Source organism: Scyliorhinus torazame, chromosome 9, assembly GCF_047496885.1.
Source record: "Scyliorhinus torazame isolate Kashiwa2021f chromosome 9, sScyTor2.1, whole genome shotgun sequence".
In the NCBI taxonomy this organism is placed as follows: domain Eukaryota; kingdom Metazoa; phylum Chordata; class Chondrichthyes; order Carcharhiniformes; family Scyliorhinidae; genus Scyliorhinus; species Scyliorhinus torazame.
The window spans coordinates 28,441,771-28,455,204 of NC_092715.1; the positions used below are offsets into that span (position 1 = coordinate 28,441,771).

The 13,434-nt window shown below is 53.0% G+C and overlaps 1 protein-coding gene across 3 annotated transcripts in view; it reads right to left on the minus strand.

The window, feature by feature from the left end:
* The window catches only part of aadat (aminoadipate aminotransferase), a 119,431-nt gene extending 107,713 nt beyond the window's left edge, over nt 1-11,718 (minus strand). For 2 of the 3 annotated variants that reach the window (XM_072515755.1, XM_072515753.1), the window contains exons 1-2: nt 11,550-11,718; nt 10,031-10,102 (exon numbers count right to left, since the gene is read on the minus strand). In XM_072515755.1, the coding sequence (XP_072371856.1) occupies nt 10,031-10,102; nt 11,550-11,562 (85 nt within the window). In that variant the 5' untranslated portion in view covers nt 11,563-11,718. Of the gene's footprint in view, nt 1-10,030; nt 10,103-11,294; nt 11,414-11,549 lie in introns of those variants that run through there. The other variant, XM_072515754.1, reaches the window with a different exon arrangement.
* Between the last annotated feature and the right edge of the window lie 1,716 nt (nt 11,719-13,434).

A 13,434-nucleotide genomic window follows, 5' to 3' on the forward strand; every position in this document is an offset into this window, starting at 1 on the left:
GACCTTGGGTCGGGTGCTCTTTCCAAGAGCTGGTGCAGACTCGATGGGCCGAATGGCCTCCTTCTGCACTGTAAATTCTATGATAAACATTCCAGGATTTAGATGTTTCAGGTTGGATAAAGGGGGATGTAAAATGGGTGGCGGAGTTGCGCTACTGGTTAGGGAGAATATCGTAGCTGTACTGCAGGTGGACACCTCAGAGGGCAGCGAGGGTAGAGATCAGGAATAAGAATGGTGCAGTCACAATGTTGGGGGTTTACTACAGGCCACCCAACAGCCAGCGGGAGATAGAGGAGCAGATAGGTAGACAGATTTTGGAAAGGAGTAAAAGCAACAGGGCTGTTGTGATGGGAGACTTTAAATTCCCCAATATTGACTGGGACTCACTTAGTGCCAGGGGCTTGGACGGGGCAGAGTTTATAAGGAGCGTCCAGGAGGGTTTCTTAAAACAATATGTAGACAGTTCAACTCGGGAAGGGTCTGTACTGGACCTGGTATAGGGGAATGAGCCCGGCCAGGTGGTAGAAGTTTGAGTCGGGGTGCATTTCGGGAACAGTGACCACAATTCAGTAAGTTTTAAAGTGCTGGTGGACAAGGATAAGAGTGGTCCTAGGATGAATGTGCTAAATTGGGGGAAGGCTAATTATAACAATATTAGGCGGGAACTGAAGAACATAGATTGGGGGCGGATGTTTGAGGGTAAATCAACATCTGACATGTGGGAGGCTTTCAAATGTCAGTTGAAAGGAATTCAGGACCGGCATGTTCCTGTGAAGAAGGAGGATAAATATGGCAAATTTTGCGATCCTTGGATAACGAGGGATATTGTAGGCCTCGTCAAAAAGAAAAAGGAGGCATTTGTCAGGACTAGAAGGCTGGGAACAGACAAAGCTTTTGTGGAATATCAGAAAAGTAGGAAGGAACTTAAGCAAGGAGTCAGGAGGTCTAAAACGGGTCACGAAAAGTCATTGGCAAATAGGGTAAAGGAAAATCCCAAGGCTTTTTACAAGTACATAAAAAGCAAGAAGATAGCCAGGGAAAGGGTTGGCCCACTGAAGGACAGGGGATGGAATCTATCTGTGGAGCCAGAGGAAATGCACGAGGTACTAAATGAATACTTTGCATCAGTATTCACCAAAGAGAAGGAATTGGTGGATGTTGAGTCTGTCAAAGGGCGTGTAGATAGCCTGGATCACATTGAGATCCAAAAAGACGAGGTGTTGGGCGTCTTGAAAAATATTAAGGTGGATAAGTCCCCAGGGCCTGATGGGATCTACCCCAGAATACTGAAGGAGGCAAGAGAGGAAATTGCTGAGGCCTTGACAGAAATCTTTGCATCCTCACTGTCTTCAGGTGATGTCCCAGAGGACTGGAGAATAGCCAATGTTGTTCCTTTGTTTAAGAAGGGTAGCAAGGATAATCCAGGAAACTACAGGCCGGTGAGCCTTACATCACTGGTAGGAAATTACTGAAGAGAATTCTACGAGACAGGATCGACTCACATTTGGAAGCAAGGGGTCGTATTAGCGAGAGGCAGCATGGTTTTGTGAAGGGGAGGTCGTGTCTCACTAACTTGATAGAGTTTTTCGAGGAGTTCACAAAGATGATTGATGAAGGTAGGGCAGTGGGTGTTGTATATATGGACTTCAGTAAGGCCTTTGACAAGGTCCCTCATGGCAGACTGGTACAAAAGGTGAAGTCACACGGGATCAGGGGTGAGCTGGCAAGGTGGATACAGAACTGGCTAGGTCATAGAAGGCAGAGAGTAGCAATGGAAGGGTGCTTTTCTGATTGGAGGGCTGTGACTAGTGGTGTTCCGCAGGGATCAGTGTTGGGACCTTTGCTGTTCGTAGTATATATAAATGATTTGGAGAAAAATGTAACTGGTCTGATTAGTAAGTTTGCAGACGACACAAAGGTTGGTGGAATTGCGGATAGCGATGAGGACTGTCAGAGGATACAGCCGGATTTAGATTGTTTGGAGACTTGGGCGGAGAGATGGCAGATGGAGTTTAATCCGGACAAATGTGAGGTGATGCATTTTGAAAGGTCTAATTCAGGTAGGGAATATACAGTGAGTGGTAGAACCCCCAAGAGTATTGACAATCAGAGAGATCTAGGTGTACAGGTCCACAGGCCACTGAAAGGGGCAACACAGGTGGAGAAGGTAGTCAAGAAGGCATACGGCATGCTTGCCTTCATTGGCCGGGGCATTGAGTATAAGAATTGGCAAGTCATGTTGCAGCTGTCTAGAACCTTAGTTAGGCCACACTTGGAGTACAGTGTTCAATTCTGGTCGCCACACTACCAGAAGGATGTGGAGGCTTTAGAGAGGGTGCAGAAGAGATTTACCAGGATGTTGCCTGGTATGGAGGGCATTAGCTATGAGGAGAGGTGGAATAAATTTGATTTGTTCTCACTGGAACGACGGAGGTTGAGGGGCGACCTGATAGAGGTCTACAAAATTATGAGGGGCATAGATAGAGTGGATAGTCAGAGGCTTTTCCCCAGGGTAGAGGGGTCAATTACTAGGGGGCATAGGTTTAAGGTGCGAGGGGCAAGGTTTAGAGGAGATATGCGAGGCACGTTTTTTTACACAGAGGGTAGTGGGTGCCTGGAACTCGCTGCTGGAGGAGGTGGTGGAAGCAGGGACGATAGTTTTGTTTAAGGGGCATCTTGACAAATGCATGAATAGGATGGGAATAGAGGGATACGGACCCAGGAAGTGTAGAAGATTTTAGTTTAGACGGGCAGCATGGTCGGCGCAGGCTTGGAGGGCCGAAGGGCCTGTTCTTGTGCTGTACTTTTCTTTGTTCGTCAGGGCCTGTGAAGAGGTACGAAACTGGTACCGACAGACCATAATAGGAGGCTGCGGATTCAACTAGATCAACCAACGTATCGAATGCTAGTACATCAGGCTTGTCCGGGTAAGGGAGGTTCTTAATCAAAGTATGCAGGGCTGCCGATGGCGATCAGCATGGTCACGGTCTGCCGCTTGTTGTTCTCAATGGCATTGGTACGATAAACAAGTGCACCCTTTCCACATACTGGGCCCAATCGTCAGTATCGGCGTCAAAGGTTTCAAGCTTACTGATGAACACCATTGGTTTGTCTGCGGCGGAGGCCCCTCCAAGCCCCGTGGAGGTAGGCTGGAGGCGCAGATTCCTGTGGTTACGGCAGCTCCACTTGATCCTCGTCGCCAGTGTTGTGACCGAAGAAAAGGGGCTGGAATCTCTGCCCGGCCACACTTATGGTTCAGCACGCCGGCGTGATGCTCCGTTTCACCGGCTGATCAATGGGGTTTCCCATTGTGGGGCAGCCCCACGCCGTCAGGAAACCCCCGGCTTGCCAGCAAAAAGGAGCATCCCGCCGGCGGAGAATCCAGCCCCAGGACTCCACACGTAGCCAGACAGACGGGATACAGCCAGGTTTATTATACTACTCGGTACAATACTCTCGCTCTCCACTCCCCCTCAGGGTCCTCTTCCTCGACCTGTTCCCAGGGTGGGGTTTATATCCTGTGAGGGAGTATTTTTCAAACTATATTTCCTGGGACCCACTTTTACCAACTGGCTAACCTTTGGGATCCATGCCCGCTGACCTTCGCAACCCAGGAGAACTGATCTTCGCGACCCACAGGGGCCGATCCTCACGACCTACACGGGACGACCTTCATGGCCCACCACTATTTTGCACCTTTAATGCAATAGGTGAGCCTGCTTGATCCTCACAATCTCACTTGCTTTGTCATTTCTGCTGAGGGCTTCAGCTGATGATTTAAGTTCTTGCTGCATTCTTTGTAAAAAAATCAAGAGGTTTGGCCTCGAAAGCTCCATGCCTTTGAGGGTTTTAAACTTTAATTTACCAGTACCTCCCTGCATATTACACACATGGACTTTACATCTTCATTTTCATTGGCACAGTTAAGAAAGCCACACCTCAATAAATTATTATTAGACTGCTTTGCACCCAATTTCAGAAGCCCTCGAGCACTGCATATAGCTAACACCAGTGCTGCTTTGTCCTTCCATGAACTCTCCTGAGACGCTCTCTCCAGAAGATTCAGTTGTGAGATCCTGGCCTGTTTGAGTCTCTGCCCCTCTCGACCCCGAGTTTGAAAAACCCTGCTGTGGGGGATTCTCCAGTTGGGAGGAAGCTCCACCCTCTAATCACCTGGCGAGCTCATATTCCAAGATGTAGGGCGTAACTCCTGCGGAAAGGTTTCTAAGCGTGGAAGCGAGCGCAAACTGTGTGGCTTCCCGCTGCTCGGCCCAGCGAGGCCGGCATCGCTGTTCAACATTAATTGGTCCACTTAACGAGGCCCCACGGGCTTCTCGCTGCAAATGAAGGCCCGCCAGCCAATGCACCGGGACTGTCCTCACCAACGCCCCACCAACAAGGTCGAGCAATACTTAAACAGCACTTGCAGAGTCAGTTCGCAGTCATGGCGCCGAGAAGACCAGTCCCAATGTTCAGTGGTTCGGACCTGGTGAGGCTACTAGATGCGATTAGGGGAAGGAGGGATGACCTAAACCACCGAGGGCCCCTGGGTATTTATCGGCCTTCAACCCCATCGGTTTCCCCAACACCATTTCGCTGCCAATACTTATTTCTTCATTCTGGTATCATATTTGTGAAGACAGAACCAAAGTCTGTATTTAGTTAGTCAGCCATTTCTTTGTTCCCCATTGTGATGAATGATAACCGTACCCTTAATGTAATGATCCCTTTAAGACCGGGTTTGGAACCCTGGGGGACTCCGCCTCCGGCTCCGCCTCCCCAGGGAGCCGTATATATGGTAATGTTCAGTGGGCAGCGTGCACACTTCTCGGCAGCTGTCTGGTTCTCTGCTAATTAAGGCCTTTGTATTACCAATCATCTCTCTCGAGTTGTAATTGAGGGTATCTCAATTTAATTAGCAGAATACTTCGAGATGGACAGCGGTCTAAAGCCGGAGAACCTCAATCTGGACGCTCGGTCGCCGGAAGCTGCTGAAATTTTTCAATACTGGCTCCGGTGCTTTGAGGCCTACCTGAAATCCTCAGAGATTGCAGTCGACGGACCTCGTAAGCTGAGTTTACTACATGCCCGGGTGGGCCACCTCCGTGATCGAAAAGGCTACTACGTACGAAACAGCGGTCGAAATCTTGCAGAAGCGCTTCGTTAAGCCGATAAGCGAGGTACACGCCCGGCATTTGCTCTCGATCCGCTGGCAGCGCTCCGGGGAAGCGTTGGACGGGTACGTGGAGAGACTCACCGCGCTCACAAGGAAATGCGACCATAAGGAGGTAACGGCAGACGTCCATATGAACTTGCACATTCGAGATGCTTTCGTGTCCGGTATACGATCCACATACATCAGGCAGCGGCTCCTAGAAGACGGAGCAAAGGACCTCCAAGGCCCACCATAATCTCCGCACGTACTCCACGGACCTTGCAAACCCCTCTCGATCCCCTCCCGACTCGGCCACGCTACAGGCCTGCGCTGCGCGGCGACCCGCTCACACCCACGGCACACCGTGCTATTTCTGAGGGCAAGGCCAGCACCCACACCAGCGTTGCCCAGCTCGCTCCGCTATCTGCAACGACTGCGGAAAGAAGGGACACTTCGCAAAGGTCTGCCTGGCTGGGCCCAAAGGTCAGAAACAAAAGTCTCAGAGCCCAAAAATCGAACATCCAGGCCCACAGGCTCCGCAACGTGGCTGCGCGCCGGCCGGACATGCCCACTTCTGATGCGTCATCGGCCTCGTGCGAGTCATGGGGGCGACCATTTTGGCGGCGGCCATCTTCAAAATCTGACAGGTGCGACCGACGGCGGTGGCCATCTTGTGACTCCCGGTGGCCATTTTGTGAGTCCGACTCAACTGAGGACTCTGACTACCCGCAACTGGGAGCGATCACTCTCGATCAATCACGGCCGAAGCACCTGCGGAACTCAATGATGCAGGTTCAAATCAATGGTCGCGACACCCCCTGCCTTTTTGACTTCGGGAGCACGGAGAGCTTTATTCACCCAGACATGGTAAGACGCTGCTCCTTGTGCACCTATCCCGCCTCCCAAACTATCGCCCTCGCATCTGGGTCCCACTTGGTCCAAATCACGAGGTATTGTGTCGCGAACCTCGCTATTCAAGGCGCCAAATATGCCCGTTTTAAACTTTATGTCCCCCCTCACCTGTGCCCCCCTGCTGCTCGGTCTGGACTTTCAGTGCAGCCACCGAAGCCTGACACTGAAGTTCCCTGCCCCCGCTCACGGTATGTAGCCTGGCAACACTTAAAGTTGCACCACCCGCCCTCTTCGCGAACCTCACTCCCGACTGTAAGCCCGTCGCCACCAGGAGGTACAGTTCCCAAGACATGACTTTCATCAAGTCAGAGCTTCAGCGGCTACTAAAAGGGGTCATAGAGGCTAGCAACAGCCCCTGGAGAGCACAAGTATTGGTAGTCCGGTCTGGGGAAAAGCAACGAATGGTAGTGGACCAGAGTCAGACCATAAACCGTTTTACGCAACTCAATGCGTACCCACTCCCCTGCATAGCAGAAATGGCGAACCAGATCGCCCAGTACCGAGTATTCTCCACGGCTGATCTAAACTCCGCCTATCATCAGCACCCTATCCGCCAGGAAGACCGCCCCTACATGGCCTTCGAAGCAGCCAATTGGCTTTTTCGCTTCCTCAGGGTCCCCTTTGGCGTCACAAATGGAGTCTCCCATTTTTCAAAGGGCGATGGATCAAATGGTGGACCAGTACGGCTTACGGGCTACATACCCGTACTTGGACAACGTCACCATCCGCGGCCATGACCAGCAGGACCACGACGAAAACCTGAGGAAGTTCGACCAGACCGCCCGGGCCCTCAATCTGACGTACAACAAAGAGAAATGCGTGTTCCACACAACCCGGCTAGCCATCCTCGGCTACATCGTGGAAAACGGGGTCCTAGGCCCAGACCCCTACCACATGCGCCCCCTTAAGGAACTTCCCCTCCCCGTAGCCTCAAGGCCCTCAAACGGTGCTTGGGGCTCTTTTCCTATTACGCCCAGTGGGTCCCCAGATATGCGGACAAAGCCCGCCCACTCATTAAGACCACGGTTTTTCCCCTGACGGCTGAGGCCCAGTCGGCCTTCAGTCGTATCAAGGCCGATATCATCAAGGCCACCATGCACGCGGTGGACGAAACCATCCCCTTCCAGGTAGAAAGCGATGCATCAGACGTCGCCCTGGCTGCTACCCTCAACCAGGCGGGCAGGCCAGTAGCCTTTTTCTCACGAACCCTCACCGCCTCGGAAATTCGGCACTCTGCAATCGAGAAGGAGGCACAAGCCATAGTGGAGGCCATGTGGCACTGGAGGCACTACCGAGCCGGTAGGAGATTCGCCCACGTCACTGAACAACGGTCGGTCGCCTTTATGTTCGTTAACGCACAAAGGGGCAAAATAAAGAATGATAAAATTCTGAGGTGGAGGATCGAACTCTCCACCTATACGTACGATATTACATATCGTCCGGGGAAGCTCAATGAGTCCCCAGATGCCCTGTCCCGCGGCATGTGCGCCAACGCGCAGGAAGACCGTCTGCGGGCCATCCACGAAGACCTCGGTCAACCGGGAGTCACCCGGCTTGCCCATTTCATCAAGTCCCGAAACCTACCTTACTCCACCGAGGAGGTCAAGGACATGACCAAGGCTCGCCAGATCTGTGCGGAGTGCAAACCGCACTTCCACCGATCAGACAAGGCTCACCTGGTAAAGGCCTCTGGGCCCTTTGAGCGACTAAGCGTGGACTTCAAAGGGCTCCTCCCGTCTACCAACCACAACATTTATTTCCTCACTGTCATCGACGAATTTTCCCACTTCCCATTCGCTGTCCCCTGCCCCGATATGACCTCGGCCACCGTAATCAAGGCACTGCACAGCATCTTCACCTTGTTTGGTTTCCCTGCTTATATCCGCAGCGACCAGGGTACATCATTCATGAGCGATGAGCTGCGTCAGTATCTGCTCAACAAGGGCATCACCTCGAGCAGAACGACCAGCTATAACCCGCAGGGAAACGGGCAGGTTGAGAGGGCAAACGCAACAGTTTGAAAGGCTGTCCTTCTAGCCCTACGGTCAAGAGGTCTCCCAACCACCTGCTGGGAGGAGGTCCTACCCGATGCCCTACACTCCATTAGGTCGCTTTTCTGCACGACCACGAACAAGACCCCTCACAACCGCTCGTTTGTCTTCCCCAGAAAGTCCACCTCTGGGGTCTCGCTTCCACGTTGACTGACGGTACCGGGACCAGGTCTATTCCGGAGACACGCGAAGAGCCATAAGACAGACCCACTAGTCGAGAGGGTCCAACTGCTCTACGCAAACCCTCAATATGCCTACGTCGAGTACCTCGACGGAAGGCAAGACACAGTTTCCCTGCGAGACCTGGCACCCGCTGGCTCTCCCACCGATACCCCCGCTTCTACCGGCGCTCCCCTCCCCGCACCAGCTGCCGACCCCGACAGCGCTCCCCCCTAGCGCCCCCTTCCTCCCCCCCCCGCAGGCGCCAGCACCAATCACCCTAGTCACCCCGGATACTCCCCCTGCTCCAACACGGGCAAAGGCTTAGACAACCGTGCTCCTGGATATATCCCCACCGAGGACGACCGTATCCGCCGCACCACCGCCGAAGCTGAGAAGGTCAACACGGACAACCAGACCACCCAAAAGACTGGACATGTAATTCCACTTCACCCCCGATGGACTATGCGTTTTTTTTAAAAACAGGGGGTGAATGTGATGAATGATAACGGTACCCTTAATGTAATGATCCCTTTAAGACCAGGTTTGGAACCCTGGGGGAGTCCGCCTCTGGCTCCACCCCCCCCAGGGAGCCGTATATAAGGTAATGTTCAGTGGGCAGCGTGCAGTGAGCAGACTCCTTGGCAGCTGTCTGGTTCTCTGCTAATTAAAGCCTTTGTATTACCAATCATCTCTCTCGAGTTGTAATTGAGGGTACCTCACCCATCTTGTAGCCATAGTATTTATATGGCTGGTCCAATTCAGTTTCTGGTAAATGTTGATCCCTTTAATTTAATAATCTTTATTGTCACAAGTAGGCTTACATTGCGATGAAGTTACTGTGAAAATCCCCGAGTCGCCACATTCCGGCACCTGTTCAGGTACACAGGGGAATTCAGAATGTCCAAATTACCTAACAAGCATGTCTTCTAGGACTAGTGGGAAGAAACCAGAGCACCCGGAGGAAACCCACGCAGACACGGGGAGAAGGTGCAGATTCCGCACAGACAGTGACCCAGCCGGGAATCGAACCTGGGACCCTGGCGCTGTGAAACCACAGTGCTAACCACTGTACTCCCGTGCTGCGTAGGATGTTGATAGTGGGAGATTCAATAATGGCAATGAAAAAATGAAATGAGATGAAAATCGCTTATTGTCACAAGTAGGCTTCAAATGAAGTTACTGTGAAAAGCCCCTAGTCGCCACATTCCGGCGCCTGTTCGGGGTGAATGTCAAGGAGCGAGGGTTACATTCTTTTTAAAAATAAATTTCCAATTAAGGAGCAATTTAGCGTGGCCAATCCACCTACCCTGCACATCTTTGGGTTTGAGTTTTGGGGGTGAGGCCGACGCAGACACGGGGGGTATGTGCAAACTCCACACAGACAGTGAGTGACCCGGGGCCGGGATCGAACCGGGTCCTCATCGCTGTGAGGCAGCAGTGCTAACCACTGCGGCACCGTGCAGCCCGGTTACATTCTCTCTGGTTGAAGGTGATCATTGCCTGGCATGGATGTGGCGAGAAAGTTACTTGCCACTTGTCGCCCAAGCCGGGATGTTGTCCAGGTCTTGCTGCATTTGGACATAGAACTACTTTGGTGCCCGAGGACTCGTGAAAGGTGCTGAACATTGCAAAATCATCAGCGAACACATCTGCGGACATTCCCACGTGCAATCGTGAGCGAACATCCCGACCTGACCTTATGACTACAATAGATGAAGACCAGCAGTGACAGATTTGCTTGTTTACTCACTTGTCTCTCTAATCGGTGATGATTTACGAGCTGCACTGACTGCATTGATATATCGGAAGTAATTCATGATGCCTGTAATAAAAATTAGATATTTGCAGTACATAGGAAACAATAAGCAAGACAATTTGTGGCTTAATGAACATTTTAAACATCATGGGCAGGATTTTCCACGCACTTGGAGCGCATTTCGCGGCAGTGTCGGGACCGGAAAATCCCACAAGCACGAGCTACCGAAGAATTCCGGCCTGCCTCACACCTCCAGGGATCCTGGTTCAATTCCACCCTCAGGTGACTGACTGCGTGGAGCTTGCACGTTCTCCTCGTGTCTGCGTGCGTTTCCTCCCAGGGATCCGGTTTCCTCCCACGGTCCAAAGAAGTGCGGGATAGGTGGATTGGCCGCGCTAAAAATGACCACTCGAGCGTCCAAAAGGTTAGGTGTTACGGGGATAGGGTTTTTAAGTGAGGGTGCTCTTTCCAAGGGTCGGTGCAGACCAGATGGGCTGAATGGCCTCCTTCTGCACTGCGGAGATTCTGGCCGGGATTCTCCTATCCCACACCGGGTCGGAGAATCGCGCCACGCCGCTCTGGCGCTGGCCTGCCGATTCTCCAGCACCAATTCTTGGGCACCGGCGGGATCGCCGCCGTGCCGGTCAGTGGCCGTTGAAAGCGGCCCCCCCACCCCCCCACCCCCGGCGATTCTCCGTGCCGAATGCCAGCTGAGTTCGGCCAAGTCCCGCCGGCGTGGGTTACGTATGGTCCCACCCGGCGGCACCTCGGAGTTCTGGCTGAGGGGGCTGTCCTGGTAGGAGGGCGTGGGGTGGGGGGGGGGGGGGGGATCCGACTCTGGGGGGGCTCCACGGTGGCCTGTCCCGCGATTGGGGCCTACTGATCGGTGGGCGGGCTTGTCTCTCTAATCGGTGATGACGTCAGACCTTGGCCGCGGGATCGGAGAATCCCGGTCTGTATCTTTGGATTGGGAGAGGAAACCGGAGCACCCGCCCCCCCCCCCCCCCCCCCCCGAGGAGAACGTGCAAACTCCACACAGGCAGTCACCCGAGGTCCCTGGCGCCGTGAGGCTCACCCACCGTGCCACCTCTTTCGGCACCGGAATTCATTACCCGGTGCACATTCATCACAGGAGCAGGACCTTTTGAAACACCTGCAAACATAAGGAGGGGTCATCCAGAAATTCAAAGGGTGGTGGTGGTGGTGGGGGGGGGGGGGGGGGGGGAGTACATGTTTTCAGGGAAACAGGTGCTCTTACCTGGCGGAGGGTGGGAATGGACAAGGGAGAGTCAACACTCTCTCCAGGTCGAGAGGGTGAGCTGCAACGCCAGCCTTCAAGCTGCTTGGCTGCCAGTGCCTGCGCACTGTGGTGACGAAGGGGAGGGAGGGAGGGTGAGTGGCTCAGTCAGCTGTCGGTGACTCGCACAGAGGAGACACCCCCCCACCCAGCCCGCCCCGGCTGTCGCAAGCTCTGAGAGCCCCGGGCGAACTGCAGAGAGACATTGATACTCACCGGGCCGCGGCATCGCGCTGCTCCCCCTTCTCTTGCCTGGCTGCCGGGGGCGTCTGCCCGCACAGGGTAGCGCTGCGCTGGGCACGGTCGCAGCTCCGCTCCTGCGCTGCGCTGTATCGCAGACTCCGACACCACTGCGCTCCAAGCGGAAAATCGGTGCCCTCACAGCCCTTCTATCCACCTACCCGCCCCCCACAATGCAACCTCAGAGCTGGGCGGGCTCTATGTATAAGCACAATATTAACAAGACAATATTGAGAAATATATTTTATTTCCATATCCCCACCTCCAGTGCAGAAGGAAGCCATTCAGCCCATCGAGTCTGCACCCACCCACTTGAAAGAGCGCCCCGCTGAAACCCACTCCTCCACCCTAGTCCCGTCACCCTGCCCAATCTTTCGGACACATTTTTTTCAAACAAAGTCAGAGGACCCAATTCTTGTTTTTTTTTTTCTCCCATTAAGGGGCAATTTTCGTCATAGAACTCACAGTGCAGAAGGAGGCCATTCTGCCCCATCGAGACTGTACCGGCCCTTGGAAAGAGCACCCTACTTCAGCCCACGCCGCCACCCTATCCCTGCAACCCAGTAACCCCATCTAACCTTTTTGGACACTAAGGAGCAATTTAGCCTGGCCAATCCACCTAACCTGCACATCTCTGGACTGTGGGAGGAAACCCACGCAGACACGGGGAGAACGTGCAGACTCCGCCAGGACAGTGACCCAAGCCGGGAACCGAACCTGGGACCCGGGAGCTGTGAAGCATCTGCGCAAACCACTGTGCTACCGCGCAGCCAATCCACCTACCCTGCACATAAGAACATAAGAACTAGGAGCAGGAGTAGGCCATCTGGCCCCTCGAGCCTGCTCCACCATTCAATGAGATCATGGCTGATCTTTTGTGGACTCAGCTCCACTTTCCGGCCCGAACACCATAACCCTTAATCCCTTTATTCTTCAAAAAATTATCTATCTTTATCTTAAAAACATTTAATGAAGGAGCCTCTACTGCTTCACTGGTCAAGGAATTCCATAGATTCACAACCCTTTGGGTGAAGAAGTTCCTCCTAAACTCAGTCCTAAATCTACTTCCCCTTATTTTGAGGCTATGCCCCCTAGTTCTGCTTTCACCCGCCAGTGGAAACAACCTGCCCGCATCTATCCTATCTATTCCCTTCATAATTTTATATGTTTCTATAAGATCCCCCCTCATCCTTCTAAATTACAACGAGTACAGTCCCAGTCTACTCAATCTCTCCTCGTAATCCAACCCCTTCAGCACTGGGATTAACCTAGTGAATCTCCTCAGCATACCCTCCAGTGCCAATATGTCCTTTCTCAAGTAAGGAGACCAAAACTGAACACAATACTCCAGGTGTGGCCTCACTAACACCTTATACAATTGCAGCATAACCTCCCTAGTCGTAAACTCCATCCCTCTAGCAATGAAGGACAAAATTCCATTCGCCTTGTTAACCACCTGTTGCACCTGTAAACCAACTTTTTGCGACTCATGCACTAGCACACCCAGGTCTCTCTGCACAGCAGCATGTTTTAATATTTTATCATTTAAATAATAATCTTTGGGCTGTGGGGATGAGACCCACGCAGACACGGGGAGAATATGCAAACTCCACATGGACGGTGACCCGGGGCCGGGGTCACACCCGTACCTGGGTCCTCGGCACCACGAGGCAGCGCCGACCAGTGCGCCACTGTGGCGCCCCCAATCTCTTGGACACTAAGGGGCAATTTAGCATGGCCAATCCTCCTGACCTGCACATCTTTGGACGGTGGGAGGAAACCGGAGCACCCGGAGGAAACCCACGCAGTCACTGGGAGAAAGTGCAAACTCGGCAAAGCCGGTCACCCGAGGCCGGAATTG